The 27,417-nt window shown below is 44.9% G+C and overlaps 1 protein-coding gene across 13 annotated transcripts in view; it reads right to left on the bottom strand.

Annotated features, from left to right (window-relative positions):
• Positions 1-4,644: 4,644 nt before the first annotated feature.
• CSK (C-terminal Src kinase) overlaps positions 4,645-27,417 on the bottom strand; it is a 914,950-nt gene continuing 892,177 nt past the window's right edge. For all 13 annotated transcript variants that reach the window (XM_069624501.1, XM_069624495.1, XM_069624502.1 and 10 more), the window contains 2 exons: positions 9,862-9,948; positions 4,645-7,900 (listed from right to left, as the gene is read on the bottom strand). In XM_069624501.1, the coding sequence (XP_069480602.1) occupies positions 7,718-7,900; positions 9,862-9,948 (270 nt within the window). In that variant the 3' untranslated portion in view covers positions 4,645-7,717. The remainder of the gene's footprint in view (positions 7,901-9,861; positions 9,949-27,417) is intronic.

Genomic DNA, 27,417 nt, shown 5'->3' with positions numbered 1-27,417 from the left:
TGGGCCTGCCCCAAGCTGAGCAATTATTTGTCCGAGATATGCCAGGTGTCGGAGAGAACACTGGACAGAGCTGCATCCTACGGCATGGGAGTGCCTGTTGGTATACACTGAGAAAATGTTAATTGTTCTACCTAGATTCCTCAATCTGGGTCTCCTTTTGGCAAAACAGATAATCCTAATGAGATGGACTTGGAAGGAGCTGCCAAAACGAGTAAAATGGCTGTATGATGTAATATGTGCCAATAAAAATGAGGAACTGTATGTCTCATTAGTGCCTAGTGACTGTCGACCTAAACATATATGGCAAGACGTTCATGCTTTTCTGGCAAAGGAGGTAATATCATGAACCCAGACCTGCAGCCCACTGTATATGGTTTGTCATGCATCCCGCCACGTGGTCAAGTACGCTGTTGCCTGAGACTGCAATGTCAATTATGTTGTTTGTTCACCAAGTGCTTAATAAATAGCATTTAAATGAACAGGCTATTTGTAGAAAAAGCCAGAACAGGGTGCAGCACTAAGTGAGGAATATAGGGGCGGGCCCATCACGTGGAGCGCTCCCATTTTAAGTCAGAAATAGAGCCGTGTTGGTGTGAATGTTAATTGTGGCAAAGAAACGGTGGCTATGAATTGAGTAAATGTGTGTTAGGGTCTTAATGCCCGAGAATGGTTTGAGAGTAGAGTACCCGAGTGAGACCAGCGTCCCTATTCAAGTAAAGGCACAAGCATAATTGAATCCATCCTGACACCTTTGGCTTAGACCGTCCCGAGAGGCACACTCCTACTCAGTTGAAGATAACATCCCTGGATCACATATTGATAAATAGCCCTTACATTTGTAAGAGGATTCAATTCAACACTACAGCTAAGTCAACGCCTAGTCTAGAATACTGAATGAAAACCCTTATTGATATATCTTTATGTCCAGTTCATGCGTTCTGGATGACTACCCCTATATAACACCCCTCTCTTGGAATCCCCCTGACCCCACTGAGCCAAGAAGTAGTTCTGTTTTGCAAGTTAAAAGGTTTATTTGATAATTTAAACAATAGATATATATATGTCACACCTTATAATAAATTAATAATTGAATATCACACTTAATCTGATATGATAAAGATTAACAACGGAGAATCTGGCACTAACACGCTTCTCTATAATCAACAAGGAGTTGACATGAAATGGATAAGGTAGCACACTGGTAAATAGGTACAGAAGTATAATGAGGTAGAGAATGTTTTATAGGGTTCAAGGAAATGCAAGGTTGAATGAATGAAATGCAGTATAGAAAATACTCAATATGATTTGAACAAAACAATGTAATCACTTTTCTCTGGTAATCCCCTCCCCCCCTTGATGCAAGGCAAGGAAATGGAAGGAAAACACACAGTTCTCAGAAATGCAATCAAATGTGATTCAGTTCACCCCAGCAAGCTTAGACTACAGAAGTTTGAAAACACAGGCCCAAATGCTTTTATATGTGCTAGCAATGGATGAGAATTATGCTGGAATGCTTTTAATTCCCTTTCAGAGGTTCAGGGTGAGTGATAGCTACTCTCTATGAATTCAGTATCACCTTAACAATGCTTTAGTAGTAACTAGCAGGTAAACGAAGTTTTTGGCAAGGAAAAGCAAAACTGCTGTCTTTTTACACGTGAAGAAATTTGCAAATCGCGGCAAAATTCGCACGTGCGTTTTCCGCGATTGCGGTAAAACTATAAGGGGTAGGAATGTGGTTCTTGTTGCGATTCAAAGCTAAGATTCTAAGCTTTCAAATGAAAGTTACTGCAAGTCTCTAGCACAAACGGTCGCGGAGATAAGAGCGATTAAATAAAGGTCGTTTTTCAGATTTGAAATTTTAAAGTTCAAAAAGACAAGTGCAGCTTGCAACAAGAAAATGACAAGTGACAGCTTTACAAATGACAGGTGACAGTTAGGAGGCAGTTCTACTTAGATTAAATAGATTGAATTATATTATTTTAACTAAGAGATTGGTTCTGCACAGTTTTGCTATGTACTCACACTATATTCTTGAGTGAAATGGGCCTCATCACGGATCTGGTCAGGGTTTTAGACTGGGCTCTGGTCTCTCTCTTCACAGTGATCTGGGTCAGCTCTCTCTGGTTCTCTGGTCTGGGTCTCTAGTTCTGGATAGATTGAAGTCTCTAGTTTGGCTCTCTGGAGGTTTGATGGAGGTAAAGTATGGATTTTTCCGGCAGAGCTTCCAGCGGCAGATGGATTTGAAGGTTCCTATCTGTCCTGTCTGTCTGCTTTTATGTGTTTAGAATGTGGGTGTGTTCTAGCATCACTGACCCTACCTCTCTCTCAGCTTCTAATTGGTCAAACTTCCATTTCTCATTTGATTGGGGAAGGAAGTGTGTGTCAGCGTGATGTCATTCTATGGCTTGCAGAGAGTCCACTCCTCCTGTCAACTTACACACAAATCTAGATTTGAAACAAATACATATTTGCAGAGGTACATATTGTTTTAAAATCATATGCACCCATCATGCATTACAGGAGGTATACCCTGTTCAAACTCTGCTCTTCCTGGGAGCTTGCATTCAGAAATGGCACATATTTCACTTTTTAACTGATTTTGCAATTCCTGACATTGACCCAACTTTACATACATGTGCGCAGGGAGTATGGACATTAACTGATGAAGTTTCAGATTTTTAACATGCATACATTTAGAGTAATATCCACTTTTCCGCTGACACCCCCCTGAACATACCACCGATTCTAAAAACCTCTTAAACTGTGGGCAGAAAAATCACAAGAATTATGGTATCATTTATAAAATTTTCACATGTCCGCTCTATGAATGATCCATCTTTTTAAAGTTATGTTCTGGCTCCAAAGGGGTGTGGTTTCCTCTCAGCACAAGGTAGAAATACTGGTTTATCCAGTTCTGCCAAGCCAGCTTCTCTCACAGGCAGTGCCCCTCCCAGCTTCTGCCAAGAGGAAGCTACATTTTACGACCGCTGTAATAAATCCTTTGCCTGAGTCAAGACAGGCTTTGTTCAGAGCTCCTGTAGAGCACAGGTAATTCAATTATCAGATAGATGGCATATCCTTAGTGTGAGCAGCAAAAGGGCAGCTAGGCCTGGGAACACAGCTGTGACTCAAGTTTCACTCCTGATGGGGGTAGTTGCCAGGCAGAATTCAGTTCCTTAAGCCGGGTTTCAGATAAAATGTCACTTTTTGTTCCCCAGTTTCTGCATTCAAATAAAACTAAACATTTTCACATATGCAGCTACAAGGCTGATTCTAAGTGCAAAACTATGGCATTTCAACAGTTACAAAGGCATGTGACACCAAACATAGGTCACTCATTTAATCTAAACATTTTCGATTTTAGTGTCTTTAAATCCAGTGCAACTTAAACTGCTGACTCCATAGCTCAGCCAGTTTTGTTATAAGCATTGTTCTGGGCTCTTCATTTCCCAGATTTTGTAGGCACACAAAACTCCATTCTGCCAAATGTCTGCTGGTGTTCAGTGAATATTTTGCACATATTGTAATGTTTGAAATTAGGCATTTTGGCTTGCCTTCAGAGAAACACAGGGTGGTTTTAAAACGCCGGCTTTTGGATAGTGGTGAGTACTGGTACTGCACCCATTTTTGGGATTTAAGAAAATGAATTCCCAACAGTTATGGGTTTGCTTTTGGCAATCAGCATTGCCATTCCCAATGGTTTCAGACTACTGTGTGGGTAGTCCAATGGTGGTTTTAGGCAGTTTCCTTCTGTGCCCATAACATCGGCAAAAATGAGTGGCAGCCTATTCTTCATGCATTTCCCTGTGCATTTTCTGGGAAGCTCTGGCCATCATGATGTTTTCCATGTCAGTACTGCACAGTTTTGAGGTATGGCTCGGATGCATGGGTAAATACATCCCACACCCTCCACCACCAACCCACTGTTTTCAGGGCAGAACACTGAAGAATCCTGGGAAAGTCCTACCTCAGGGAGTGAGAGAGGACCCCAGTCAAAGATAGTTTTAGATCCATCTTGCTCAAATCACTGACAATGTATAGTTTGATCTGCTCTGATAAAATTTAAGTTTACCCATCCTGACGCCTTTAGCTTAGATTACTCCCACAGAAGAATGTCCTGTGTAATTGTAGATAAAATACCTGTATCATAGAGGAGTTTCTCCTTAGAAACTGGAGAATCCTGGGAAAATCCTTCTTTGGGTAAAGGGATGACCTTAGATCTCAGCAGCGTTATAGACTTACCTTGTTGAGAACTACGATAACCTCTAGTTTGACTCAACCGAACATGTCTTGCAGAGATTTCCCAGCGATTCACACTTTGCTTGTGCAGCTATAGCCTTCGTTCCTTGAGGGAGGGGTTTGCAACCTTTGGCTCTCCAGGTTTACAACTCGTACCATCCCTAGCATGCATAATAAACTGTGAGGTGCCACAGGAGTTCTGGTGCAAAACATCTGGCCAGCCACAAGTTGCAGACCCTTGTTATAGGTATCGTTATGCAAACCACATCCTGATTATTACTACTACAACAAGGTTGAAAACCCTGATCCCTGTGTCATGTGTTTTGTCAATCCACTACAGTAGACCATTCTGCAGATTATAGCTCAAACAAGACTCTCTAGAGCAAAGAGATGATCAGACCACAGTCCATATGGAATGGTTTTATTACACATTTTCTGACCACTGGCATCATATACAGGAACAGTAAGCTGTGGGTAGGAATGGGAAGGTTGCTGCAGACTGCATGCAAACATTTCAAAAAGTTTAAGCTGAACAATCGTCCCTCAAAACAGGATCAATACTTTACATTTTTTTGCAGCTTTTTTTATAATCTTTCTTTACAATAAAAAATGAGATTCGTACTTCAGTAAAACCCAAAACATCAGTTATTATTATTCCTTTTTGATTTGTAACAAAAACAGTAAAAAATAATACAACACTAAAGAACCAAAATAAAAAAGAAACAAGCCCATAAACAGAAATGGACCGAACAGTGGAACACGCCTGACACCAGGTGTGTTACTGCGCTGGATAGTCTGTTTTTATTGGAGAACATGTGCTTGCCCCCCAACCCACAAAACCCACCCACTTCTTTCTCCAGGTCTGGTCTGATTTCACCTGTACCAGAGTCTGTGTGATTCCCAGAGGTGCGCTCAGCGAGGTTCAGAACAAAGACACATTGGCTTGACAACGTCCATGGGAGTCAATGCATAGGCAGTGGAAAACAGTGCGTGGGATGGTAAATGAGAGTTAAGCGCTACATCAAGGGTAATAGCAAAGGGTGGAGGAAGGCTGCATGCTACAACACAGGATTGTGCCACAAAAATACTTCCCTACTTTGCAAATGGATTTCTGAGTCACATACTCTCTACTATGAAGCTCTTTCCTCAACAGAAATATAATTTATGGTTGAGTGGCACACTCTTGAATGAGGTATCTACGCTGTGTGCACATGCATACATGAAATCATGAACTCTATTAAAGTTGAGACCTTGAATGGTGCAGTGGAATAAACTACCCATCTTAGCCTGACGAATGGAGGACTGCTAGATTGACGAGGTGTGTACGAATTTTCCATTCTAGGCGGGCCTTAAACTAATTGCCTTTAACAGATGGGATGTGACAAACAAAATATTCTCCTGCCACAACTGCTGAAACCATTCTGGCCAGTAATCTAGCCCAAGAACATGGGTGCAGCCAGTACGATGGTTCTAAGGGCCATTTCATATACAGTTACGATAGGCAAAATGCCTTATTGGGTATATTTGGAGGTGTTAAAACAGCCCCCCCCACTATCCCCCACTAAAGGAGATTGAAAATATGAAGCACAAGCCCCCCTTTGCGGAACGTGGGGCTTAATGAAATGTGATGCTTGATTTCATCCACTGAGAGAAGGGACACATCCCAAGCTTCAAACTCCACTCACAGAGCGATCAAAGGAAAGGCCTGGGAGGAGGAATTAAACACAGAGGGAGTTCACTTTCATTTCACCTGTAAGGAGATAAAAAATTGACAGATTTGGGCATGGATCAGCACAAGCAGACAGACCAGGTCTTTCATGAAGCAAGCCGCAAAGGAAACATGCCTTACAACGATCTTTACAAAAAGAAAAAGCAGCAATGGAAGAAAATGCAGGGCTGAGTCTAATACCAGTAAACATTGATGCCATCAATGCTAAAAGCTAATACAACCTCCTCCCAATCCAAACAGAGTTTAAATTCGGAGTCTTGCCTTGAACGTTACCAACATTTGGGATGTTGGAAAGTGAGCTGCGGTTATTTTCCTCACAAATCCTATTAGTATAGTGGACCTCCTGCGGTTTATAGAACCATGTTCAATTAACGATTCTTCTCCTGGTCCAGGCGAAGTCGGGTACAAAGTCACCTGCCCCTCTATGTCTCAAGTAGAATGGAACAGGACTGGGAAATGCAGAGAATCAAGTTTAATTCTGATTTGGCCTCCAATGTGTCCTCTTTTCTCTCTACCATATCACAGATTGGACAAACAGAGCCTGCTGAGGCAGAGATAAACAGCACCTACAGCATTACCTTTCTATGATCTGAGGAGGTGTCATGGCACAGCTGTCCAGCGCAACAACAGTGCCTACTTGCCCTCTTAGGGGGCTGCTGCAGGTTGTCTCTAGTTCAGAGGACATTTAAACTCTGGCCCTTTGCATGGGAGAACGTAGCACCCGACAATGAGATTCAGGTCAGTTCTAGGAAATTTCTTTTTAAAATAAAGAGCTTTGGGGCATAATGAACATGAACAGTAGGTCTGATTTCAGAAATGGTAAAACACCTTGCCTCTCATTAGCGTCCCCGCTACGGCTTCAGCCCATAACAAAATACCGGTCACTGATGTTTTACGAGTTTTAAGCTGCTAAAAACAATTTTTAAAAGAAAACATTTTGTGGCGACAACAGCAATACTAAGGAATAGTAGCTGCTTCCTTGGTTTACAAATGACAATTTCATGATTCGCCACACTGTCAAATTTCCTAAAGGCAGAAGATCCTGCGGCAAAGTAGGAGATGGCAAGGGTTCTTTCAGCCTCACCAATGGCATAAAAAGAAAACAACATTACAGGATAAGAATCTTTTTCAAGGATTTGGCAATGAAATGTTCTTTTTACAAAAGGAAACCATGCAAAGGAGAACAAAATAAACAAGTGATGTGATCAATATTAAAAAAATTATGCTGGTTCTTGATGGATTCCATTTGCTCCTCCCTCAGTGAGAGCCACAGTAACATGTTCTTACAAACCACTTGAAATGGAATTTCCAGCGAAGGTTGTGATCTTCTCCTTAGTATGTGGAATAGGGACTTGGTGATTATACATTCTCAATGGTGCAGTCAAAAAGCAGAGGGTGCATTATAATATGGGGCTTCAGACGTTTAACAGGAGGGGGGCTGCAGGATATGTAACGTTTAAGGTAGAGGATGGGAAGGACAGACCGATTGGGGAATGGCAGAATATGTAGGGGGGATAAAGACATAGTGGGAGGCAATCAGGGAAACTTGAGATATGTGCAGTTCAATATGCTTCTTTTCCTCGGATTCCCGTTACGTTGACATTGGAGCGCTTTTATGCCCTGATATCCCTCAAGTCTCTGTCAATTCCGGGCCCAATCTTCTCAGATCTTCCCCTGCCGGTGAGGATATCAATGTCTGAAGGAGCGAAGGGAAGTGTCTCTGAAAGGAGGGACTCCTTCACCAGACTCTCACAGATACAACTCCTTGGCTTTGATATGTTCTAGCTGTTCCCTCAGTTTTCTGAAGGTGGGTCGCAAGTTGGGGTCCAAGATCCAGCACTGCTTCATGACTTCGTACACTACAGGGGGACAACCATCAGGAGCTTCCATTTTGTACCCTTTTTCCACTCGTGGCACCACATCCTTCAGCGGCTAAGAAATTAAAGAAATAAAAGAGTCAGGCTAATATTTATTGAGCTTGATTCAGCTCCCACTACAATAGGGCATCTCTCTTCAGACAAAAGTTGGCACACTACCAGCCTACGAAAAGCAAAACTCCTCGCTTTTAGCGCGTGTACATAGTACTAAATGCAAGGAAGTGGTTTTAATAGGTTCTAGGAAAGAGATGCAACTCTCTAGTCTGCAGTAACTTGCAGGTTCTTTTACGCTCTCATTTAGAATTCTCAATACAAAGCAATGGCTGCCTGCACTAAAGTTCTAACTATATACTTTTATAATCCAAACATTCTCTGACTCATGCTGAGAAAGTCGGTTTTAATCTCCCGAAAGGACTCCTTGCGGGCAAACAAAGACGATGCTTATTCTCAGAGCACCCCCATTCCTATGCTGCTTGACAACCTCATCTGTACCCATAGTCTGTACCAAGTAAACACACCTCATTCTCATTTCCCAGACCATCAAAAACAGATGATGATTTCATATCAATCTCTAAGCAGGCCTTCTGGCTATAAGATTTGTATTTTCACAATTCTATTTTTAGCACTTCGCCTCTCAACTAAGGCAGAATGTTCACTGCACAGTACCTATGTTTACTCATAGAATGTATTTGTGTTGAGTTGTTAATATTTAGAAAAAAAACCTGGATGTACGAGATTTGTATTTTTACAAATTACAGCAAGTCCATGACAATAATCGCAATCCTCCGGTTCGGACATTACATACAAATTAAGGACAGGGTGGTAGGGTTAAGTTTGAGGATAATGGAAAATGGATGTTAAAAATAAGAATGAAAAGTAAACTAAGGGGGGAGAGACAGTGGAAGAGATAAGTACAGGGAAGAGATGGAAGATGGATAACGAGGAAAAAAATTAATAAATACCTCCCATCCCCAAATAAAGAATATTAGTCCCCGGCGAGAGTCAAGCAGAATGCAACAAGCATTCCGATTGGCTCTCGCCGGGTCCTTACCGGCCGAGAATCGAAGGATTCCAGCTGCCTTGTCCTCGGCGGGGGCATGGCAGCCCCTCAGCTAATGAGGAGGCTCGAAGCAGGGCCATCCCCGCTCCAAGCCTCCCCACAGCTGAGAGGCTGCCTTCGCCCCCCCGCGGGGGACTCGGGTAAGATTTTTTTTTTCCTTCCCTCCCTCCCTCCCTCCCTCCCTCCCTCCCAACTCCCTGCCCTCCCCACCCCACCCCACTTACCTTCTTGCACCTGCGTCCCCGCTGGGGGACGATGGCAGGATCCAGCAGTGTGGAGACTGAGCGGGGCCATCCCCGCTCCGCGCCTCCACACGGCTGGAGGCTTCCATCGTCCCCTGCCGGGGACGCAGGTATGTATTTTTTTCTTCCCCTCCCTCCCTCCCTTATACCCTCCTAACCCCACTTACCTTCTGCTTCTTTTTTTTTTTTTGGGAGCGGATGCGCTGGGAACACTTCTGTTCTCAGTGAGTCCGCTCCTGATGGCCGCCATGGAAAGGGAAAACGGACTCAGTTTTCCCTTTCCTGGTGGCCATTTTTTTGGTCGTTTCATTTATTTATTTTTCTGTCGCGAAATGCCGCAGCGTTTCGGGGCAGAACAAATTGATTTTAGTGCACCGGTCATGCCTATATTGCGGGCCGGGGTACTAAAGCAATATGACCCCAGCAGCGGGGGCATTACCGACTCAGGTAATGCCCCGGGGCCTTCGTTAAGGCCCGAGCGATGGGCCCCGGGGCATTACCTGAGTCGGTAATGCCCCCGCCGCTGGGGTCATATTCCTTAATAAGTAAACATTTATGGAACAAGGGAAACAAGGAAGAAAAAAATGACAAGACAGTGCAAACAAACCATAATTAATACTAGTAATAAGGTCCTTGTAAAATTATAAATCACAAGAAGATCACAAGGATAGTTCAAAAGATGCTTCTAGGATTTGTGTTTCCATTCATACTTACGATTCGAGGGTAAGGCACTCGTCCAAAGGAGTAAATTTCCCAGAGCAGGATACCAAAACTCCATACATCAGATTTTGTTGAAAAATTCTACAAGATAAAAATAACAGATTTGCTAAAGGGCATACCAGAAAGAGAAAGTGCATCTATTGGTTCACATTTCGTGGATCGGAGGCATTTTTCTGAAATGGATGCATCATGTTTCAGCTACTTCGATCAAGCTGCAAAATTGGGGCTGGGGAGAATTATCTGCCACCCTTATAACTTTAGATTGTAGCACAGATCCATCAAGGGACAACAGAGGAAAAAATATAACCTGGTACTACTTCCCACTTTTACTAGTATTTCCTTAGTGCTGGGATTGAACTAAGCCCATTTTTCCACTGGTAAAAGGGGAATCATCACACGTGTCTACTTCAAGTGCTCCGTTCCTAGACAATGAGCGATTCCCAGGGAAAACCTTAACTTCTCCTCCCCTTTTTTATTAGAGAGAGGAAAATCCATGGTCACACACCTCTCTCACCAAAGTAGGAGGCTGCTAAGTCTGAAAACTGTCCCTGTCTCTGGGAGTGCAGCATGGGTGGTCACAGGGGCCAGGTGACACCACCAGTGGCATTATGCAGGGCTTAAGAGGAAGTATTTGGGGAATTCACCCTGGCTACCCCACTACACTCCAGCCCTGTGGCAGAGGATTGTCTTAAGGTGTTGGCCCAAGAAGTGTCTGTCCCATTAAGTGATTTTCCAGTTTGCATAATGCAGCAATGTACTAATACCCAATATGGGAATACCATGTGTTTGATGTGGAAAGAGAAGGAAAGGGCTCATCTGCCTGTGGAGGCAGAGATTAAGGATTTCAGTGTAGAGGTTTGCAGGGCAGCATGAGCGGCACAACCCTCTGATGAAGGTCTGCTGTGCAACAATTTGCTTGCAGCCAGTGGCACTCGCACCGCAAACATCAATTCCAAGATGGCGAATAAACATTGATGGTTCGGTCTGCTGAACCCTTATGACCACTTTCACCGAAAAGAATTCCCCAAAAGGCTGAATCCACCAAACGACAGCCTGGCTGCAAACAGCATTGGTGCAGATGCATACTGTGCAAAGGAGTGGAACGGAACACATTTATTTTTTATAAATGTGCTTCACGCAGGTGTCCAGCCTCTAAGCGCTAGCCGTTCATCATGACAGTGTCTTGTTTCCAAGATGAGCGCATTGCCCCCGATCGACCCGCCCAGCACAGGAAGTGGCGGCAGATGGAAGTAAGGCGGGTGATCAGGGTTGGGTAGTGGGTGGGGGAGGGGAGTTACAGGATGGGGGAAAATGGACCAGAAATGGGGTGGGCCAGGAGACTAGTGATCTCGGGGGTGATCCCCCACAGAATAAAGGGTGGATCTGGGGATTGCGGGGTTGTCCTCCTCAGTGGGGGAGGGCATGGAAGGGAGCACTCAGAGGAATACTGTTTCCCGGCAGCGCTGATACAGGCTGAAGGAAACTGGGCTTCGGTGAAAAAAGCATGCAGGGAAACATCATAGACCCTGCTGAACACCACCTCCATATGCTTTTCACAAGTGCAAAGAGTTAGTCTCCTGTAGTCCACCAATCACAATCGCAAACATATTACTGAGCACAGATGCACTCAGTAAGGAGAAGCACAGGCCACAGGGAGGAGAAAAGGCTCAGTTAAAATTAGTGAGTTGTTAGACAGGTGTGAGCGTAGGAAGCTAGAGAGAGCTGGTGGCAGAGAGAAGCTGGCTGCGAACTGGAAGGAGACTAGGTGGCAGCAGAAATCCGTCTGGAGAAGAGAGACAGATGAAGGAGAGTACATTAAGATGAATGTTGGAGTGAACACCCAGGAAAGAGTGGAGAGAAGAGCCAAGGAGGTGGTTGATTTAGCGTTGTGAGAAGGAGGTGGATTAAAGGACAAGGGAGAACTCAGCAGACTCAGCCGCGTTAACCGCAAAGTTGGACATGCTTCGTAACAGGTACTGGCCACCACTGAACACCGGGAATAGAGTCAAATAGACTACAATACTTGCCTAATGTATGTGGTACATAATATTGATGTCACAGATGTAAGTGATGTTCCACCAATGTCTAACTATAGAAATAGTACTGTACAAAAATGTATGCCAGAGAATCCGGATTGTCTGATGCAACTTAGACATTCATTGACTCTGTGTAGTAATGCTAGATTCAATGTTACTATGACATCTAATTTATCCATGTTATCCCCAGCTACAGCTTGTAATCCTAACATTACAGGCATGTCACCAAAGGTAATCACTGTTGTATCATGTAGTACGCCACGCTTATTCTATCATTTAGCCATTCCTCTGCCTCCCCCCTCTTGAAATCAACGTTGCTTGGCAACCCCAACTCTGTTGCCACCAGAACAAACACTGGTGTTAGCATGCAAGTGGCATTGTCTAACAAAGCTATGGGGCCGGGACGCTGCCGCAAGGCATCTCTGACACATACCCCTAGTTTGAGCAACAAAGCCGCCCACAGTCACCATTTGCAGCCCCTCCCCGGCAAGGCTATGCTGTTGCCTGGTACACACACCTCCCGCACCATATGGCCTCCCGATCCTCGGTCGGAAACAAGGACAGCATTACGTGAGCCCGGCATATCAAACTACAACCACCCTGATACTGCGCAAGCGCTCATGCAGAGCAAAAAAAAGAAAAACCTTTGCAAATTAGAAATGCATTTATTGTAATATTGATGTTACTGCATCCCCCCTTCATCCGTTCTCAATGCAAAACGATGATCTCCCTCCCGCCCCCTAGCACATCCCTCACATCCACATTAGGCACTGTTGCCGATTCTCGTTAAATTATTCAACACATTTACCTGCCTGCCACGTCTTCCGCTTTCGATACTAATGTACATGTCCTTTGTAATCAACCTTTGGAGCATGAAACTAACACTTGACCATATTCCCATTTCTACAGAAAGCACTACAAATATGGGTGTACATTGCTACTCTTCCATTCCACTGCCCCACCATAGCAGCTTTCTCACACCTGCCTCCAGCTCTGCCAATTACATTTGTCATGCAAAGTCCACTAAAGGAACTACCAATGTTCTGCCCACCATGGAAACCGTGGTGATACCTTGATGCTATCCCCACAATAGCTTCAACACCCCCTGCACACCAAACAAAAATAGCAGTCTCTTCCTTTTCGCGCACCCTTACACATTTGCAGACCCAGCACGCTCGCTTGCTATCCCCCATCACACACACCGTGCAGGCGCCAGACCAGCTCCTATGCCACATGACGTATCCATCACCTCCAAGCCACTACACTCCTTAAGCTCCCTCGTCCTTAGCATGCAACCTATCTCCAAGAAGCAGTGCCACACACAGGCAGCACTCTCACAGGGTCACCAACCTCAGGCATAACCAAGCACCCAACTCAACTGACCCAGTATTTTGCTTGCATGTACCTCAGAAGCATGCCAAACCACATGGCTTGCATAGCCTGTCGCCACCCCCCCCCCGGCAAGCAGACTAGAACTCAGAAGAACAAGTTACTCTCTTACCTGGTAACGTTCTTTCAATGGGATGGTCCGACAACGTATTCCATAACTATGACAGTAATCAGCACAGCTGTGGTGATTACTGTCAGAGATATGGAATGTCGAAGGACCCAATCCCCTCGAAACATAGTCTATACCCATGGATAGGTTGCTACCCACCACCTTCCACAACCATCAGCTTAAATGAAAGGAACGCAAGACTTTGGCATCGCAACAGCTCACCTACTAATGAGCTGCCAGCTGATTGCGAACATAATAGCCAACAACAACAGCACAAACTCAGATACCTCAACAGCCTCCTATGTGTCCAACCCTGGCCTAACTAGTCTAGTCAGGCCTCTGCCCAGACCCCAGTGCCAAATACACCCTATCTGAGACCAAACTTTCCAAAAGCTCCACCACCTCACAGAAATTCTTAACACCCTGCGTAGCAGTCCCAGCCAGCCTATACAGACTCTGCTCCAGAATCCCCAAATCCCCCTTCCAACAATCCATACACAACTGGCCCAAGAAGCCCAAAAGCCCCAGCTTACACCCCCTAACACTTCCACTAGGCCTCACCCTCCCCTATCTTACCTTCTCCCCACTCCCCTCTCCCCCTCCAAACACCTTTGCCTCTGCACGGATTAACACGCGCTACATCTGTGCTCACGAGCCCGACATCCACAACCTTTTACTAGCTAACACCTACTAGCCTCATCGGAAACCTGGCTACATGAAGCAGCCGGCCCCCTCCTTTCTCTCGCCATTCACATCGGTTACTCCATCCTACGAGTCGACCGTCAAGATGGCTAGGAGGTGGAGTTGCTTTCATCCACAAATCCACCCTCCCCATCAGAGCCTCCCCTCTGCAGCAGCTACAAGGTTATGAAATCCTACTGGCCAAACTGGAATCTTCCCCCGAGACCACCATCAACTTACTTCTCCTCTACCGCCAACCTTCCCACACTGGCAACCCAGAAACCGACATACCCCTCTTCATCACTCTGCTCCTCAACCCCAATACTAAATTCATCCTCTTAGAAGATTTCAATTTAGGCTACAAAGACCCCTCTGACCACAAGGCCTCCGCCCTCGCAGCCACCCTTGAAGAGATGAACTTCAGTCAATTGGTCCTCTCACCTCCTCACGAAAAAGGCAGAACACTTGACTGGATACTCCCTTGCAACTCTCCCTTCCAAGTATCCTCCATTCTCCCTATCCCTTGGTCAGATCATTTCTTGATCCTATTCTCCTTTACCTCGACTACCAAAAACACTCCCATCAGCGAACAACCCCCTCGCATCACTGCCAGACACACCCCTAAACTCACAGTTGAGCTTCTGACTCCCACTATCCTAGCCTCACTCAAATCAGCTCCAGACAATACCACCCCCGAAATCTTACTAGCATCCTACAACTCTGCACTACTAACTATCCTTGACGAACCTGCCCCCTTCAAAACCACCGCCCGGAAAAAAAGGAACCCCCAAAACTGGTACACTGATCACCTAGCTTCTCTCTACGGAAAAAGAAACATGCTCTTGAACATCTCTGGAGGAAGAACCCTACCTCCACTAATAAAACAGCCTTCCAGTGCTCAGCTGACAATTCTAAAACAGCTATCGTTGCTACCAAAGCCAATATCTTCAACACCAGAGTCTCTGACGCAAGCGCAAACACCAAATATCTCTTCAATATTCTTATAGAGCTCGAAACCCCATTACCCCCTCCCCCCCATCCGACAATTTCTATAAAAACAAAAATATGGTGCACACTCATCCAATCCTCCCTGGACACCAAAACATAGAAATTAAGGGAGAAAGCTATTCTCAAAAAATCCCTACTTCCATCCTTGCCACTTATCACCCTGGTCACCACCTCCGCGACCGCAACCCATCCTCTTCAGTTCCAATTCTCTGCAGTCTACCCCCGAAGTCCTCACAATCATCCAGCACCTGAAAGCACCCAATTGTGTTGGCGACACATGCCCAGCGCATGTTGTCAGAATGTGTGCAGAACCCTTGGCTCCTACCATAGCCATTAATGCATCATTTAAATCCAACTCAATTCCTACTGCCATCAAAGAAGCATGGATCACGCCCCTCCTGAGGAAACCCACCTTCAATCCAACCATCCCTACTAACTACCGCCCAATCACCACAGTACCTTATCTCCTCAAAATCCTGGAGCGCACTGCCTACATGCAACTTCAATTACAACTTGAAAACCACAATCTGCTAGATACCCGCCAATCAGGCTTTAGATCCAAACAGTACGGAATCTGTCCTCCTCGACCTCAAGATCCAGCTTGACCAGGTTAAGCATAATGGCGAGCTTGCAATCCGACTCCTACTAGACCTCTCTGCAGCCTTTGACCTGGTAGATCATGAAATCCTCTGCAAACACCTCACCACAACTTTCCACCTCGCCCCAGAAGCCACCTTATGGATCCAGTCCTTCCTATCTGGCATGTCCACTAGGGTCTTCGCGGGGCCAGAATCAACTGACCCCAATATTGTTTCCTACAGTGTCCCACAAAACTCCCGAGTCTCCCCTACCCTCTATTGCATGTATACCAAACCCCTCTTCGACCACCTAGACAGCCTCAACATACCCTACACCATGTCCTCCTCAAAATCACCGGAAAGCATGAACTAGACTCCACCAACAATAACCGCATCTTCAGCATCATACAGACACGGATTGCCTAAATGATGAAACAATTGAGCTCCTTATTGTAGGATCCCCAAACACCTCAGTTCTGCCTTCTCTTTCTGCATCGACGGCAACACCATCCCGGTCTCCGCCCATGTTAAAACACCAGGCATTTAACCTGGACGCTGAACTCAACATGCAAAAATATGTCAAAGATATAGTTTCCTCTGCAGCCTATTCCACCAAACTCAAACCTCTCCAGAAGATGCCTTACTCCTAACTACGGCCTCACCCTAGCTAGAGCCATCGTAGGCAGCAAACTGGACTAATGCAATGACATCTTAGCAGGTACCACGACCAAAAACATCAACAAACTCCAATTGCTCCAAAATAACGCTGTCAGAGCTGTTTGGGGCATGAAACGCTCCAATCACATCTCACAAATCAGACGGGAGGCTCATTGGCTCCCCATCAAAGCTTGTATGGACTTTAAACTCCTTACTAGATCTACCGCTGACTACACAACACTCCCCCCCCAACCTCATGAACCAGATCACCAAGAAACACAACACATGCAATCTCTGTTCTTCCACCACATATGCCTTGCACATACCTAGATTTGCCAGAAAGAGAGCTGGGGGATCCTGCTTTTCCACCATTGCTCCCACATTCTGGCACGCCCTCACACAGCATATCCAAAACAAAGCCTGTTACACACTTTTCCGAAAGAAAGTAAAAACCTAATTGTTTAACAAATATATGTAACACTTACAGGCCACTGTCCACGTTTGAACATGACTAACTATCTATGCTGAAATGTAATCCGACTGTTTCTAACCATCCTGTAACGCACTATGTACTACCTTCTTAGCGCCATCCTACCTCTGGGTATCGGCGCAAGCAACAAATCCAATAAATAAAATAAACTGTGGTGAGAAAGGCAAGCAGGAGGTGGGCAGAAGCCCTGGCAAGGAAGGCGATTGGAGAGTTGAGAAGGATAACAGAGATTTGAAGGGAGGAGGAGTAATGCCGACCTAAAGGTACGAAGTATAATCAGGAGAGATGTGGAGAAGAACAGTGGAGGGGCAGGGTAAAGGTGACAGGAGATACAGGAAAGGTGTCAAGAAAGTAAAAAGGAAACGAGAGAAAAGAGGTTATCGTAGAAACCAGACAACTGTGCTGAGGAAGTAAAAGAAGGCAGAGTTTTCGGGTTAACAGTGAAAGCTCCCTTGGGCAACGAGAAAAGGAGAAGGAAACTACAGCTAGAGTTATGCTGATTCTTCACTGGTGGAAGCTTTGCCAGTCATTCCAAACCTTGGTCCTAGCCCTTAGTGTAGCTTAACATGCCGGCACACGAGAACCGTACGTCCACCCTGACAAAGAACAAGGATCAGACAATTTGGTACCGAAGGTGCCAAGAGACGAGAAAAAAGTGTCAGGGACAGTTAAAACCAAGGACTGAGTGAGTGAACATATACCTTTAGGAATATGTAACTGGTGAGGGACTTTTTTGGATGACACCTTTCCAAGGGTACCTTGGCGCCCTGATAAGAAGTTGAATTGAAAAGTTTTTTGTTATTGATTATAGATTGAATGTGTATTTAGATCATGCGTCACATTTGTGCAAGCTGCCACGGAGACATCGAGACCCTCCACTCCGTTTGTTGCAAATAATTCTAGTTTTGGGTGAGCTTACACCTGACCATGCGCCAAAAAACAACAAGATGAACAAGTAGTTTCAATAGGAGTTGTGTGTTCCTTTTATTTTGAAATCATAGCCTATAAGGATGACACGTGTTTTGGCAAAAATTGCCTTTTTCAAATCCAGGCTAGTTTGAAAAATACACATAATGAAAAAAGAAAAAGAAAATATCTTTCAGATATTACATATTGGCAAAAAAACATAACAGAATAGAAAATAAATTATTTTGACATCGTGTGTGAACACACATCCTTTGATTTATAAAAATAAGCGTATCAAAGCAAAAGAACAGATGAGAAAATGAAGTAAAATAACATTTGTTTCAAAAATGTGATATTTAAGCAGATTAGAATGCGGTAAGTACAGAAAAACGGGAGTGAGTAATCTGGGAGATCATTGCTGATTTTGCCATATGGTGAAAGGTAAGTCTGGCTAGAATAGACTGAAAAAGTCGAGTCGACAGGCAAACAGTATGGAAATGCAGGTTCTTACCCTTATATTCTTTCAGATCAGTTAGCAGCATAATGCACGGAAAGTGCGGTGGTTCATGGGGTTAAATTCCACCTGTATAAAGTGAATAAAAGAGAATAGAAATGCCTATAGGTTTCTTGTGTTTTGTTTGGTGAACGGTTGCAAATTTACGGTCAATCAAGAGCATGTGTCTGTCGAGCAGGCGAAAATCGAGTTTGTAAAACGTATTAAAGAAAATGAATTGCCACCATTGCCGTTTGAAATTATTTTTCCAAAGAAGTGTATTTTAAATGTTTCATCTTGTGGAAACGTGGCAATGGTGCTAGGAGAAAGCTGTTTATAATGGCTAAAGTACAAGTTGCTATTCAACAAAGTGTGAGTGCAAAGCAATAAGGTGTTAGTAAATGCCCATTTATCCGGGTGAAAGAGTGAAACAGTCACACAAATACAAATGCACAATGAAATATGAATGGTGTGCACGCGCGGTGCTAGCGTCTACACGTGTACATCTCAGTTAGCACAGCATGTATAGCAGAAACCCCCCGAAGTCGGCGGGAAGCATAACAGGGTCCTTCCTTGTGCAGAAAAGTCCTCCATGTGTCAAGTTGTCCACTGACACGGCAGTGGAGGCAATAAGTTAAAAAATGAAGTCCCTTGTTAGTTGCAATTGTTGGTGGCCATGTTTTGGGAAAAGAAGACGTACATTATAAACCGGTCATTAAAAACATTCCGAAAGGAGAATTGATTAGGGCAAAAAGAAATTGCACCAATACCTAATTTTTTCAATCTGAATGTGAACTTCTATCCAGGAGATTTCTCCCCACGGGGTACCCCAAAAATGATATTACAAATGCCAGAACTAAAGCTCAAAAAATGACCAGGACAATGACACTGACTCCGAAAACAAAATTACAACAACAGCAAGATGTGGTACAATTCATCACTAGATATTGTGAAAATACCAAAGAGATCAGGAAAGTACTAAAGAGAAACTGGTATCTTCTAAAACTTGATCCTCATATATCCAAAAACATCAGACACACTCCAACCCTAGTTTTCAAAAAGGCTAAAACTCTTAAAATGTTTATCAGCCCATCTTTCTTAGCAGAACAAGAAGAAACAACACAGGCAAATTGGATAAAGCAACCAATAATAGGGTTCAGAAAATGTGGCTTCTGCAGTATGTGTAAACACGCTTTCTCATCGACAACCACATTCACAGACTCCAAAGGGATCACAACCAAGATCAATCAACAAATTAACTGTAGTTCAAAATTGGTGATGTATGCCATCCAATGTACATGTAAATTGATATACATTGGATCCACCATACGGGAACTAAGGGAACACCTCTCGGTAATTGGAAGTCAGGACAGCAATTTGCCCCTCTCACAATATTGGCAACTGACTCATCAAATGGACAATAAAATGGATATTAAATTCATTGGCCTGCAGAAAATTCAGACGAAAATAAGAGGAGGCAACCAAGAACTTTTTCTTAGACTAGCAGAAGCAAGACTGATCTGGCATCACTGATCAGTAGATTGGGGTTTGAATTCTGATAATGAAATGGTCCATTTTATGTAATGCATTATTTGTGTGTTTTCTCTTTAATTTTGCTGAATGTTTATCTGGACAGTTTTTCAAACACGTCTTTCGTCCTTTTCTCTATGTTGTTTTATCCCAATTTACTCAAGTAAGGCACTTCTTTGCTCTCTTTAAGTACACCTGTTCTTTCTACAAATACCTCAAAAATACTCCTGCTTTTCCCATATACTATAGCTCTCTCATCTCATGAAACATGAGGAAACTAGTATTTTACTAATATTTTTCGCAAAGGGCCACATTTTACTCTAAACCAGTAGGACCACCTTCACAATTGGCTAACTGCTATATATTTTTGCACAACTCACCATTTGTTCTTGGCTCTTCTCCCATTTTTGCCCTTACCTAGGCGCCTAAGAAAGAAAAACGACATTACCCAGAATGCTTTGGTTCGGTTGCACTCAACTATTAGGACTAGTCGCCCATGAGCGCAATTTTTCCACTCAGACATACCTTTCTGAGGTTGATAGTTCAGTAAACAGTAACATACATTATGCCAAGTCAATTCCATTAATTAATTAACTAGAAAGCCCAATCAGGCTTCCCCTATATTTTTTTTTTGTTCGACCGTGTGGTCAACACATGATGGAATGGGCATTCTGCCATTGTATGTAGTCAATGTACAACTTCTTTTCCCAAAACATGGCCACCAACAATTGCAACTAACAAGGGACTTCATTTTTTAACTTCTTGCCTCCACTGCTGTGTCAGTGGACAACTTGACACACGGAGGACTTTTCTGCACAAGGTAGGACCCTGTTATGCTTCCCGCCGACTTCGGGGGGTTTCTGCTATACATTCTGTGCTAACAGATGTACACGTGTAAACGCTAGCACCGCACGTGCACACCATTCATATTTCATTGTGCATTTGTGTTCGTGTGACTGTTTCACTCTTTCACCCGGATAAATGGGCATTTACTTTCTCTAACGGCTAACACCTTATTGCCTTGCACTCACACTTTGTTGAATAGCAAGTTGTACTTTAGCCATTATAAACATCTTTCTCCTAGCACCATTGCCACATTTCCACAAGATGAAACATTTAAAATACACTTCTTTGGAAAAATAATTTCAAACGGCAATGGTGGCAATTCATTTTCTTTAATACGTTTTACAAACTCGATTTTCGCCTGCTCGACAGACACATGCTCTTGATTCATCGTAAATTTGCAATCGTTCACCAAACAAAACAAAAGAAACCTATAGGCATTTCTATTCTCTCTTATTCACTTTATACAGGTGGGATTTAACCCCATGAACCACTGTACTTTCCATGCATTATGCTGCTAACTGATCTGAAAGAATATAAGGGTAAGAACCTGCATTTCCATACGTTTTGCTTGTCGCCTCGACTTTTTCAGTCTATTCTAGCCTGACTTACCTTTCACCATATGGCAAAATCAGCAATGATCTCCCAGATTACTCACTCCCGTTTTTCTGTACTTACCGCATTCTAATCTGCTTAAATATCACATTTTTGAAACAAATGTTATTTTACTTCATTTTCTCACCTGTTCTTTTGCCTTGATACGCTTATTTTTATAAATCAAAGGATGTGTGTTCACACACAATGTCAAAATAACTTATTTTCTATTCTGTTATGTTTTTTGCCAATATGTAATAATATCTGAAAGATATTTTCTTTTTCATTATGTGTATTTTTCTAACCAGCCTGGATTTGAAAAAGGCAATTTTTGCCGAAACACGCGTCATCCTTAAAGGCTATGATTTCAAAATAAAAGGAACATACAACTCCTATTGAAACTACTTGTTCATCTTGTTGTTTTTCGGCGCATGGTCAGGTGTGAGCTCACCCAAAACTAGAAACACTTTAGGAATATAACTCAGATTAAAGATAATTACAGAGATCCTTTTTGACGAGACTCAGAAGCTATACGTCATTATCATTGTTCATTTGGCCCCACTGTGTAAATATCCCTGAAGAATCTTATTTTACGCCATCTTTCGGTGTCTGTTGATTCCACTTAACCTCTTGACACTATGCACAGTACCCAGACTGGCACTCAATGATGGACAACTTTCAAGTACCTCTCGGTTTCGCTCTACTTTTTGTTGTGCTCTGCCCATGCGGGAAACACAGATGCGTTAAACGGAGGTCCTGCAATGGAAGAGAATCCGAGCAGAGCAGGGGAAGCACTACGAGGAGCGGCGGCAGAGAGGAGGAGCCCGCTGCCGGGATTGCAGAAGACGACCAGGCACACAGCTAACAGCCAGGAGGTGGTCGAGCAAAGGAGGTTGCTCTCCCTGGTCTGATTGAAATTGGTGACAGACCACTATGGTCCGCAGGAGGAGGAGCGCCGGCAGAGAAGAGGACAGTGTGGCACAAAGAACACGGGGCGGAGGACCCCCGTTGGGAGCTCCGGACACCCCATGCTGACATAGGCTGATGGGACGGTTAGGCGCTGCAGAGTGGATAAGCCACGGAACGGTTCATAGTGATAATGTCGAAAAAAAAATGTCGAAAACAATAATGTCGAAATCCTATACATATAATGAAAAGTCAATTTTTAGAAAAAAAATGTCGAAAAAAATGTCATTTAGCACTATCAATAAATACATAAACAAGAAGAGTCCCCCCCAACCCCCCTCACCCAACACCCCCCTGCAACCCCCCGCACCCTCTCACCCCTCATACGCGACACATTTTAATTATATATTTATTTAATAAATAAACAAGGAAAATATTTACATGGGGCCCCCCCAACCCAACACCCCCCTGCAACCCCCCCCACCACCCTCTCGCCCCTCATACTCGACACATTTTAATTATATATTTATTTATTCAATAAATAAACAAGAAAAATATCATTTACTAGGGGGGGTCCCCCCACCCCCCTCACCCAACACCCCCCCACCACCCTCTGACCACTCATATTCAACAAATTTCAATTATTTATTTTTTTCTAAAAATTCGAAAAAATGTCGAAAAAAATTCAACATTATTGCTTTTCTACATTTTATTTTCGACATTTTGACTGTCGACATTATTGGATTCGACATTATCACTGACCACCCCACGGAACGTCAGGAGGAGCAGCAGCGGAGTTTCGTCGCAGCAATCGAAGCCTTTGAAAGGAACACCAACATAGCAGCGCAGTACGCTTAAAGGCCGGCTGCATCGCGGGAGGGAGCAGGAGCAGAATCTCCATCTGCAGGAGGGACAACTTATGTAAGTGGAGAATGCCGGCATCGGCGGGAGAATCCCGTAGCACCCCCATTACTATGAGAGTTGGGAAGCACTAAGAACATAAAAATAAAGTGAAACTACTGTGTGGGACATTAAGCATAGTACAGAAAAGGGGATACCTTTGTGATGGACTTTGAGTAGGTCTGTGACTCCAGGGCACCATAGGAAAACGTATTCAGTGAAAGGGGACGCTTGGTGGTGGACACTGCCTAGAGCCAGCAAGGTGTGAAATATGAAGAGGGGATACTGAGAAACAGATCGGGATCCCATTGCATACAAAAGGATTGGAAGTCCCCAGAAGAAAAGGAGACTGGTAGGCACAGGAGGCGGCAAGCTTTGAAGTGGGTGAGCTTTGGGGGCAGCAATAGAAGAGGCTGAGGGAGATCAGTGGCTAGTCCCCAGTGGGCGCTGACCTGGAAGAAGAGGCTGAAAATAAACACTGGGGCGGAAGCCTGTATGGGTGCAAGAGGAGGCACATGTGAGCTGGGGCACGCACCCACAGGCAGATGCCAGGGCAAAAAGGGAAACAGACCCCTGAGCCCCAGTCATCAAAGAAGAATCTCAAGAAAACTCCAGAGGAGTACTGGCAACATGCACACTTGGAGACTGGGCAAGAAGAAGCGGGCCAAGCAGATAAGGACGAGGAAGAAACACAGGCAATTGGGGCAATGGCCCTTAACAAAGACGAACTACAGAAGTGCCTGCTGGGGATGGAGGAGAGGATTACAGCCTCCTTTCAACAGCAGATTGGGAGCTTAAAGGAAGACTAAAAGGCTTGTTAAAAGAAATAAGGGATGATATCAATGCACCAGGGAGCATGGTAGACGCAGCAGAACAGGGAACGTCCAAAATGGAAAAGGAGGGCGGTCTGTACAGCTGGAGCAGATAGCTATGGCTACACAAAATCTAGAAATTCAAGCGGAGGACTTGGAAAACCGCTCAAGACGCTCGACTATAAGGATTAAAGTCTTGGCGTAGGTGTTAGGAAAGATTTCTTAATTGTGGGTAATTTTCCTTCCATGTGGCAACCCCTAAACTTTTTGCTGTTGTTTTCACCATGATCTAGACTTTGCCAGAGAAGTGCAGCCTTCTGCCGCACTCCTCTGGGCTTTTGCTCCATTCTTACGGGGAACTGACATGCCCTTAAGACAGTCAGTACCAGGAAACGCTGTTTTCCGTAGTTTCTTTATCATGTTGCGGCTTTTAGTGCAACATGACACAAGAGGGCACTGTAAGCTAAGTTACTGCTCTCTTGGGTCTCTAGCCTTCTACAGGCCCTAGATACTCTTTTTGGATTGTAACTGATCAGTGCAAGTGAATCACGGACGGGAATGGTGGCAGCGATCGTTTCTTGTGTTTTGAGCTCCTTTTGGCGTTTTAAGCACGTTTCTCGCGCTTAACTCAAAATGGTGGCCTGGCTCCCAAAATGGCCAGACCACGAGGCTCCTTTGTCCTGTCCGCTGACCGTCTTGCTCCCTTCACCTTCCCCAGGTCGAGCCGACCCGGGGCCTTCCTTATTTGGGCATGTACTTTCCCGCGAAACACGGATGCTTTCGCGGGCTTCTACAGGCCTTGTGTGTGCCTCCAGGATGTGGGCTGGGATGTCTGGTCCCAATACACATCCTGGGTGCCAGAGAGTCTAGGGTGGTGTGAATGCCTGGGACCACCGTGGTCCTTGATAGGTCCACGAATGGTGTGAGTGTTGATGAGCGGATCTCCCATTGGGTCCCCTTCGTTTTGGCGCGAAGGGAACCGTGGATAAGAGGGGGCTGGAAACGCCACTACCATGTCGATCTCCTGAGTTCTCACGAACGAAGGAATACAGGAGCCAAGTATCCTGCAACCACGAGGCTGAACCGAGGAATCGCTGGTGACCCGCTGAAGGACTGCTCCTCTGCACTGCTGTCGCCCTGTGAAACCCTTTCTACCTTTGATCGAACCAGAAGGCCTGTACTGGCACTTCGACCCTTGGAATAGCTGGGACAGCTATTCTCGGCATCTTCACCATCTCCTGCACGTAAGCCTTCGGAAGTGTCTCTGGGCCATCCAGCAGACTGACCAGCCTACACAGGAGTCTTGCTCTGTAACCGCCGCCAGGTTGTGTTGTATTTCTAGTCCTTGTCACTCTCACACGATTCGTAGACTTGGCGTTCCCAGGTCTGATGTGAGTAGTGTACATTTGGCTGAGATACACACGGCCGCTCCGTTGCCCTGCTGTGGTAACACACTGTGCGGGTTCACTTCGTTTGGGACATCTTTAACTCAACTCTGCTGCTGCAGAATCTACATGACGACGAGACGTCCCCTGCTCTCCTGAACCTGCCAGCACTGAAACTGACGCGGAGAAGCCTGGGTCTGCTTGCATCGGGGACCGGTGAGTAGCATAGCTAGCAACTGGTCGCCCTCCTGCAGGAGCCCATAGCTTTTCCCCGCTGTGTCAAAACAGCACGCCTTTCCGTACTTGCGCTCTGCTTCTGCCCACAGTGGAGGCTGCGCTTGAGTCGCGGAACTCTGTTCTTCTTCATTTGTGCACTAAACTGAACTGCCTGATTCCCTCGAAGAGACTCCCCTTTTTGCCCGTTGGCACCAGCGTGTGCAAGTACTTTTGAGCACAAGGCTCCACTCTTCGTAGGGCTGGGACTTCCTTTTAGTTAGGTGCCTCTGAAGGCGGACTGGGTCTAAGCATTATTTTGCACTGCCTGTTTTCCTTCCCTTCTAGGTGGACTACACATTTCGTGCATCTAACGTTTTGGACTCGCTTGTATTTGTATATATATTGTATTGATTTGGTATTTGTTGGTTTACTAGAGTTGTATTGTGATTTCTCGCTACGGTCATTGTTTTAAAGGCCTTGGAATAAATGTGTATATATTTTTAATATAACACCTGTTTAGAGTAGTTTGTAAGTGTCCTTGCTTTGTGTGCTCATTGCGGGCTTTCAGTCACCCTCACCCCTCTTGAGACCTAGTCTTGACCGCCGCGATCGCTACCCTGATTGGTCTGGCTTGTCCAGAGGTTACCCTGTTCCAAGTAATTAGGTTGGCCTTCTGAACTTCTGCGCCGCCAGGACAGAGTTCAGAAATCCGTCTTAACAGTAGGCACCCCGAAAGGTGAATTTGAAATCTACTATGCAACAATGCTTTGCCACCCTGTTGACTGATAGCACCCCAGAGGAGATCCGGATCGACCGGATACACAGAGTGGGCCCGAAGAGGAGCAGTGAAGGGATTAGGCCAAGGGATGTCCTAGCAGCCCTGGCATCATACGAGGAGGAGGATAGAATCTTGTGGGCCGTGAGAGGGCAAGAGACGATCACAATAAATGCTTCAGAAGTAAGCCTATTCCAGGACTTGGCAGCATCCACTCTGCAGAAAAGGAGGGCGATGGGATTGGTTACAAGGAAATTGCAAGAAACAAAAAGTTCCTTATAAATGGACCTTCCTCTTTGGCTTGGTGTTCCCCTGGGAGGGAAGACAACAGAGAGTAACTACATGCGACAAAGGAATAGCTGTCCTGGGGTTAGAACCTGAAGAAGGGACTGCAGGGGAGAGATACCGAGACACACAACAACGGGGGTCTGAGCAATGGGATTGGTCAACGGCGCATGGAAAAAGAGGAGACAAACGGAAAGGTCCCAGACCCAGGAAATGAAGAAGAGAAACTATATAACCCCGGTCCAAGAGTGTAAAAGGTGGGTCAGTGTATGGTATCCATAAGGAATACGGGGCGTACACAAAGGGTATAGTCAGGTTTGGCGGCGAGGAACATGTGGTATGGTCTAGCCTGGCTGGGAGGGCAAGGACACCACTTGGAATCTTACAAGGTTAAGCTAACCTCAGGGTGTGGGTGAAACATGGGTCGTTACCCACTAGTTGGGAAGTGTCCTCGGATACTGAGTAAGACCCCGGAGGGAGGGGGTTGGCAGAGGTGGGATGGGAAGGGTGGGGGGAACCGCATTAAGGGCCCGCATACACATTAAGAGGAAAGGTTACACTATGGGCACATGGGAAGGGGGAGGAGAAGGGGAAAGGACTAATGGCGAGGCCATTGTAGATCTTCTCACATAACGTACAGGGCTTGAATACGCCTATAAAACGAAAGAAGGTGCTAACCTAGATAATGAGACGTAATGCAGATATATTCTTACTTCAGGAGACAGATTCGGAAAGAAGATAGACACAAGACGCAGATACAGCATTTTTCACAATGACACCAGGCAAATGCCTGAAATAAAACAGCGGGGGGGCGGTGGGCTTGACGAATACACTAGGGGCAAACATACTCCAAACACTGGCAGACCCTAATGGGAGATACACATTTGTTCAGGCGCAGATAGCAAAAAGAGACATGGCCATTGGCACTACATATGCCCCTTACAGGGGACAGGATTT

This window comes from Ambystoma mexicanum, chromosome 11, assembly GCF_040938575.1.
Source record: "Ambystoma mexicanum isolate Mex_15411 chromosome 11, UKY_AmexF1_1, whole genome shotgun sequence".
Classification (NCBI taxonomy): Eukaryota; Metazoa; Chordata; class Amphibia; order Caudata; family Ambystomatidae; genus Ambystoma; species Ambystoma mexicanum.
The sequence above is the reverse complement of the archived record's forward strand: the minus strand, read 5'-3'. Positions and strand labels throughout refer to the sequence as shown.